Source organism: Balaenoptera acutorostrata, chromosome 11 (assembly GCF_949987535.1).
Source record: "Balaenoptera acutorostrata chromosome 11, mBalAcu1.1, whole genome shotgun sequence".
In the NCBI taxonomy this organism is placed as follows: Eukaryota; Metazoa; Chordata; class Mammalia; order Artiodactyla; family Balaenopteridae; genus Balaenoptera; species Balaenoptera acutorostrata.
In genome coordinates, this window is record NC_080074.1 from 79,342,707 (window position 1) to 79,350,625 (window position 7,919).

The 7,919-nt window shown below is 36.8% G+C and overlaps 1 protein-coding gene across 2 annotated transcripts in view; it reads left to right on the top strand.

Moving 5' to 3' along the window:
* Window positions 1–4,273, top strand: part of PKP2 (plakophilin 2) — a 94,626-nt gene extending 90,353 nt beyond the window's left edge. For both annotated transcript variants that reach the window (XM_007175656.2, XM_007175657.2), the window contains 2 exons: window positions 2,599–2,686; window positions 2,819–4,273. In XM_007175656.2, the coding sequence (XP_007175718.2) occupies window positions 2,599–2,686; window positions 2,819–2,887 (157 nt within the window). In that variant the 3' untranslated portion in view covers window positions 2,888–4,273. The remainder of the gene's footprint in view (window positions 1–2,598; window positions 2,687–2,818) is intronic.
* The last annotated feature ends 3,646 nt before the right edge of the window (window positions 4,274–7,919 follow it).

Below are 7,919 nucleotides of genomic sequence, written 5' to 3' on the forward strand. Positions count from 1 at the left end.
GTACCATGGGCTACATGGCCAAAAAATAAGATGGTACAGCCGGACCAGATCATCTGGTCCAGTCCTTGGTGATCAGGCAAGTGAAAGTTGAATCCTCTAAGCCAAGTAGTTGCTCATTCTCTTCTAAAATATCCAGAAATAGTAAAACTCCATAGCTTATCTGGGTCATGCATTCCAGCATTTTATTGACCTAATGAATTGTTTCCCAGAGCCACAGCTGTGATTTAAAAAGAGAAGAAAGTAGGCAAATTGGAGTCCTATGGACAAGGAATGCCCTTTTCCTCACTTAAATATGTGAAGCCGGTATCACCCGTAATAGCATGAGGAGGGGAAGTAGGAGGCAGCATAACAAGAAATTCTTGCTTTCTCAGTTTTCTTTATCACATCTCTTCCATCTCTTATTCTCTTTTGAAGTAGAAGGTTTAATGCATGTAAGTCATCCCACATCCTTGTGTCTGTGTCTTCAAATATTCCCCATTAAAAAAAAAAAAAGGTGGAGAATGAAAAACATTATGTAACCAAATTATTACTGTTAATTAACTCAGAGTGATGGGATCCCAAGGGGGTATGAAGATTATTATTTTTTTCTCTTTATATGACTCTGAATTGTTTGACTTGTTAAATAAAGTTAGTTTTGTAAGTAACCAAAAAAGAAAACAAATGTTATTATAGGCCAGTTCTAATGAGTTGCAAAGCAAACGGACTTGACCTGTAGTAGACAAATGTGTGCTTGGCTGCACAGAGGCTAGCATAGGGATCTGTGGTATCCCGAATGAGCACAACCCTTCCCCCCACAGCCCCGCCCAATTTAGGCCCCTTGTGCTCTTCAGTTCCCCTCTGGCAAAGCTCACATGGAAGGAGGACTACATTCAGAGTCACATGATTAAAAGGAGCCCTAGTTAGAATGTCCATTTCCCAAAAGCAGGGAATATTTACCTGCTCCCAAGTAGCAGTTGCTCAGCCTTTGTGGAAAGTATGAACTATTGCTGCAAAGCAGAAACGACTATTCCAAGTAGTCATCCAAATTTCTAACCAAATCTCTATAAAACGGTATGACTTTAATTATTTGAGTATTCAGACGTAAGAAGCACATGGGAATACACCATCACTTTTGGAAATTTCTTGTAGCTTAGCAAATTACGGGGTGTGCTATTCTGTTATTTTTCGTTGCACTGAGTGTCCCATTTGTGAGCCAGTCCTCACATGCCCTGTCTCCAAAAAGAAAAAAAAATATTCAACAAGGAACTCCTACCAGTTGGGTCTACTGTCTCTTCCTTGTTAGAGTGTTGTATAGCTAACCCATAATTTATGGGCTAGCCTGATAACCAATCACCATTTACATTTCATCTTTAAATAAATGAGTTCCAAGTGCCAAGCAACCAACTTATGAACAAACTTCATGACTATAACACCCTTGCAATTTAAGAACTTCCAATTTTAAATATTAGAGATCCACAGCTTTCATGGATTTATTAGTATTTCAGTTATTAGCAAGAGACTCTGAAAAGTCCCTGAGGTACTAAAAAAAAATCTGTAAGGTGCTAATTTAACTTACCCTCCCTACACTGCTGGTATGAAAGAGGTCTTTTAGCTATTAAATGAACCCAGCATGGGCTTCTTCATACAGCTTTGCATTCTCTGTTCTTGGTTGCATGCTTACAAACTCCTATGATAGGAAAAATAAAATCTTTGTTTCTTTGTTAAAAGAAAAAATGCAGCCATGTGCTAATTCAAGTGATGGAAGAGAGAGAGACCTAAGAAAGCACTGATCCTTAGCCAGAAACAAGAAGTTTGAGACAAATTTAAAAGCAGAACACCAAAAACTAAGTACATATAAAAATAATAATAATAAAATTTTTTTAAAAAGTAAGGGGACTTCCCTGGTAGTCCAGTGGTTAAGACTCCAAGCTTCCAATGCAGGGGGCACATGTTCGATCCCTGTTCGGGGAACTAAGATCCCACATGCTGTGCAGCGTGGCCAAAAAAAAAAGTAAGTACAATGTCAAATTCAGTGCAGACTTGGATTTATAACAGTAACACACTTTCCATTTGCTATATACAAAGACATAAATTTTGAAACTGTATTAAAATAACAGTTGCTCCAGTAAGAATTTATTAATTTGAAAAAGGTACATAACCCCTGCATTCATGGAGTCACTAAGTCTAAGAGTTATACATATTTTTCAATCATACTTTCATGCATTTGTACTCTATAAATATGCGTTATAAATATACAAGTATTTTCTAAAAATATATAATATAAATGTACAAATATAAATTTTATTCTATAAATAAATTCAAGGAATTATAAAACTCTAAGAATATATGCCTTATAAATATCAGGAATTTGCTTTATAAACTATTTGTTAGCACTTTGCTAGTGGTTTAAAAAGATTTTTAAAAACACAAAAGCACCAACGTGGCCCCTGGCCTCCTAAAGCTCACCATCTAATCTCTTGTCATGGTGAGTGGCCTGACTTGATGGATGGCTCCTGAGTGACAGCAGTTAAAGAAGATTTACAGAACGTCCAAAGGCAGCATCCAGAAGGCTCATACTTTCTCACTGATCTCCGAAAAATGTCCTTTTCTTCTTTTCAGCTATGCTTCCAACAAAGCAAGTAAAGCTGCTTCTGTTCTCCTATATTCTCTGTGGACCCACACGGAGCTCCATAATGCCTACAAGAAGGTAAGAATGCTAAAAAGAGCCAGATAATAATGTCCTGCTTGACTTGACCCTGGTGAGAAGTCACTAAAAACTGCATTTTCTTGTGTGAAAATTGTTGTTAACCTTTCACATTTCTGTTTGCTTATTCCAAAGGCTCAGTTTAAGAAGACAGATTTTGTCAACAGCCGGACTGCCAAAGCCTACCACTCCCTGAAAGACTGAGGAACATGAAGAAGTGCTCTCAGAAAGATGAACCTCATCATTCTCAGTCACAAAAAGCCCCAAAGGAAAACACCTATTTTTCTACTTCCCAGCCCAAGAAACTTCAAAAACCATGTCCTGTTTCTATCCTTTTCTATTTCCATGGTCCCCAGGATCCAGAAAACAAATAATCAAAATATAATTTTATTAGTTTTCCAGAGGACATTTGCAAGTTTGCCACGAGTAGATACTGGCAACAGGCTCGATTTTACCCTCTACAAACAGTGGTCTTTTTGATCAGGGCTGACGGTGTATGTCCTACTGGAATCAAAATGTGAGTTCATGTGGGATGGACATTAACAGAATAAATAAGGAAGGAAGCTGCTGTATTACTAGGATTTTAAAAGTTTGATTTACATTTATATTCCTTTTCTGGTTTCCATGTTTTGTCACTCACATGCACGTTGCTTCACCATTGAGCCATGAGTGTATTGTTCTGCAGTGTTGAAACAGAATGGAAACAACAAGAAATATTTGTGGGGTTATCCAGGCGAAAATGTAATGACAAAATTACTTGTTTGTTTACTTTGTGCTTGTTTTTATCCTCTTGAATTTTTTCTCTGATTTTCAGTGAACTTAAGAAATTTAGATCACAGAACGTGCATGACTATAAGGAAAAGAAATTGAAAGGAAGTGATCATAGCAAATTTAAAAATCTTTTCTACAGAGAAAGTCAACTATGGTTATGAAATTCAGTGTTCCCTCAAAATACTGAATAAGTAGAATTTTTACTCAAGGAAATATTTCACCTATAATAACACCATTAAATGTAAATCTCTTCTGACAGCATTCAGTGTAATCTATTTCCTGGACTTCTTCAGCCACTGCAGTGGGCTGGTGGAAGAATGGACTCTACTGTTTGGCTACAAAAGAAACCTAGGCCTCTCAGACTACTGGACCAGTCAGGGCCCTGAAAACACAGCTTATTTTAATGAAGTACATTATCAACCAGCCCTACTTTGCCCAACATTTTAAAAATAGAACCACTAAACTCATGTGACCTTCCTTAGGCCATTATTTTAAGTCAAGGAAAAGCTAGAAAAAAAATGAAGTTATGTTGAGGAAAAATGTGTCTAGGCCATCCAGAAATGATATGAGAAATACTAATGTTTTAAAGTTGACAACATCATCTATTGAAGTGAGTCTATATTAAGTGTTACTTTAACTGGGCTGTGATTAATACCATTCAGATAGAATTAGTCTTCTTAACTATAATTCTGTTATATTTTGCTTTTTTTAAAAAAATCTGACAATATCTGTTGTAAGAAAGTAAGAAGGAAAAAAATCCTTCAGCTCCTTTTGGCCAGAAAAGTGTAATAGGAAATAAATTGCCACTTTAAATTTGAATGTGTACTTAAGTGTTTATTATATTTGTTTTGTTTTGTTTTTTTGGCCACACAGCTTGTGGGATCTTAGCTCCCCAACCAGGGATCAAACCCGAGCCTATGGCAGTGAAAGCACCAAGTCTTAACTACTGGACCACCAGGGAATTCCCAAAGTCTTTATTGTATTTGGAACTTAAAATTTTTTTCAATTTCAAAAGCTCAATGAAGAAGACTTAGGTTACTAACCTAGTTCAAAACGAAATTATTTAGATACCAATTTTTAAAATACTGAAGAGAGAAATTATATCCCTTTTATCAGAATTCTGATGATAAGCATTTGGAGTATATTTATTCCTCCAGAGAATTAATGTATATTCAAGAAGTTTCTGTGTTTTTAAGACATTAGTAGAGCCTTCAATAATATTAAACACAAAATGAGGCAAAAATAACATTGCCTGCCTTGGTATCTGTGTATATCTGACTTATTTGTGTATCTTGGTGTATGTGGTATGATTGACATGACATAAATTCAACTTTAATTACTAAGGGTTTAATACTTTGTAATTGCTGTATTTCTTCCCTAATTAGTCCTAAATTCTTTACCAAGAAACACTTCCTATAAGAAAGATGGGACTAGCTAGTGACTAAAACATGTAAAAATGGAGAGACATACAAATCTAGGTATTGCTAGATTTCAGTAAATTGAGTGGGTCTGTGACCATGAAAAGATAGACTATGCTTGATCCCCATGTCCTGCTTTGTCCTTTTGTTTAATACTTTGTAATGGCTGTATTTCTTCCCTAATTAGTCCTAAATTCTTTACCAAGAAACACTTCCTATAAGAAAGATGGGACTAGCTAGTGACTAAAACATGTAAAAATGGAGAGACATACAAATCTAGGTATTGCTAGATTTCAGTAAATTGAGTGGGTCTGTGACCATGAAAAGATAGACTATGCTTGATCCCCATGTCCTGCTTTGTCCTTTTGTTTACAAAAACCTCACTTCTTTACTTTCTATGAACACTTCTGAGGGAGGTCCTTATGCAGTTGAATATCACTTTTCATCACAGGTCTATACACAAAGCTTTTTTTCTTTTCTATGTGTCCCAGACTGTACCCATGTCATCAAAGGAACAAAGGCACTGAGCTGGGACTCTGCATGCATTTGTGTTAAGAGATCTAAAGGCCTTGCTGCCTTCTCAAGAATTCTTAACGATCTTCTGGAATATGGGAGGTTGCTGCCCTGGATTTCTATCAAATGAAAAACATTTTATACCAGATGGAAAAAAACCAAAGGGTTATCTGATAAGATAAAGAGGGGATTAACATGTCAAATGGGAAAATAAGCAGCATGAGTAGATAAACCACTTTAAAACCAATTTTATCACCCTATGAAGAAGCAATTCCTTAGAAGAAAGAAGGAAATGCTGGGGGAGAAATATATATATACACACACATATATATATGTTTAAATATATAAATAATATGTATATATATTTTTAATATATATTGGAACATATATGTGTATATATATGTAATTTATATACTATAGTTACAAATGAAATTTCTTCTAAATAAAATATATAATGAAGGCACTGCATTGGAATGAGGAGGACTTCAGTATGTGTGTACTTTGAACAAAATTGCAGAAGCCTTGAATCACAGAATCTGAGGATTAGGAGGGAATTTAGAGGCCATCTGGTCAAGTCCTCTTTAGAGTATCTTCTTGTATCATAAAAGACTCAGTTCTTATTAAAGTAACAGAGAAGAAAAACATGCAATCATTCATTCAACTAATGCCTAACATGACCCTGTAACTGGCCTATCATCTTCAGATTCAGTAACTTTTGCATTTTAAAGTATTCCTTGTGGAAGTGAAAATAGATTAAAAAGGAAACAAACTCTTCAAAACTCGGCTTTAGATTTAATGTTTTATTTATAGTGGAAATGACAGTTTCATCTCTTATGAAATAAACTTCAACCCTTTAAGAACTGTAACTAAAAGGAAAACTCTCTTTTTATGATCTATTCGGAAAGAGAGACCAAAATGCCACACACTGGCATAGAAGTTGTTTAAAATATGTTAAGGGAAAGCATTTTGAAAGTCATAGGGAGACACAAAGAACCCAGCAATATCCAGCCTGGAAGAAGGGTGTTGTGTTATCTGTCTTTAAATATCTGAAAGACCACAGTGTAGAAGATGACACAGTGTTCCTCTAACAGAGTAGAGGACAGACCAGGGTCAGTAAGCAGAGGCTTGTGTGACTGGCTTTGACTGAACAAGAGTGGACATATGTTGAGCACTTCTCACAGCCTCCTCATGAAGTATGTACTTCTTTTTCTTTCTTTTTTTTTTTTTTTAATACATTTTATGCATGAAAATAACCTGAAGCAGAGAAAGGTTAGGTCACATTCCAAAGCTGCATAGCTAGAAAGTGCAGAGGGGCCATGTAAGCCCAGGTGGGTTGGCTTCTCTCTGGGTTCCCTGGGAGCCAAGAATGCAAGACTCAGGTCTCCGTGCTGGGGAAACGTGGGGCTCCCTTTGGCTTGTCTCTTGGCAAGTTAAGAGGATAGTCTGACATAATGGTTAAGAGGATTGATTCTAGGACCAGCCAGCCTGAACTAAAATTGTGACTGTTCTCCTTACTGGGAGGGGTAAGGGTAAGGGCTAGGGTTAAGGTTAGGGTTAGTTGGGGGAAGTTTCTCACTCTCCCTGATCCTCAGTTTTCTTTATTTGTTATATGTGAATGATAGGAGTAGTTACCTCATGGGATTGTTTTAAGGATTGAATGTTTTCATAATTATAAAGCACTTAAAACAGTGCCTGACAGTATATACTGAATTTCTCTTCTCAGATAGGTTGGTTCAATTAAAAGCCCGACCTTCCCCCCCGCCATGCATTTTGTACACCCACACATACACATACTGATTCATCCCTCAGAAGGCCAGGTAGAAATGAGGAAAATAAATATGGCCCAGACAAGTGTTCCTGAAAGTCTGTTCTTCAGAACACAAGTTCTTTGGGAGTATTTATAAGTGTTATGTGAAAAGAAATATCCCATGCTTTAAGTCTGAAAAGGGCTGAGTTATACAAATATTGAAAGAATCTGGATTACAAGACTTCTCAGAGCCCCTAATATGCAGCGTACATTGTGAAATCTCCAAGAAGGGCTAGAGTATGCTGCATGTCACAAACCTTTGGTTGAATCAATAAACCCCTTTTTTCCTAGATGATTCTTGAAGCTGTGCTTCTGTTGTAAACACTGTGACCAGCAGTGATCTGAGCCATAGTCAAGAGGGAAAAAGGCATTTATCTTGTTCACAGTCTAGCCCAGTTCATCTTGCTAAAGCCTGGACTACTAGTAAACCATACCTGGGCTTAGTCATGGTTTAGTAAAATCTGAAAATCAGCGATTTCAATAGATTTAGGACTAGTTCCTGAACATTTTGTCTCATTCCCACCTGGAGTGCTGCATCTGTGGATGGGAAGGTAACTCAGGAGGTACGTATTAGCCCAGAGAAGCAGGTTGAGACAGTGACAGACATTCTTACATCTGGCTGATCAGACCTCCTCATAAATCCCACTTCAAGAAGAAGTTATATCTCTCAGAAGCCTGAATTTTGCTTGTAAGCTGCTAACACACATCTGGCAAGGAATAAAAATCA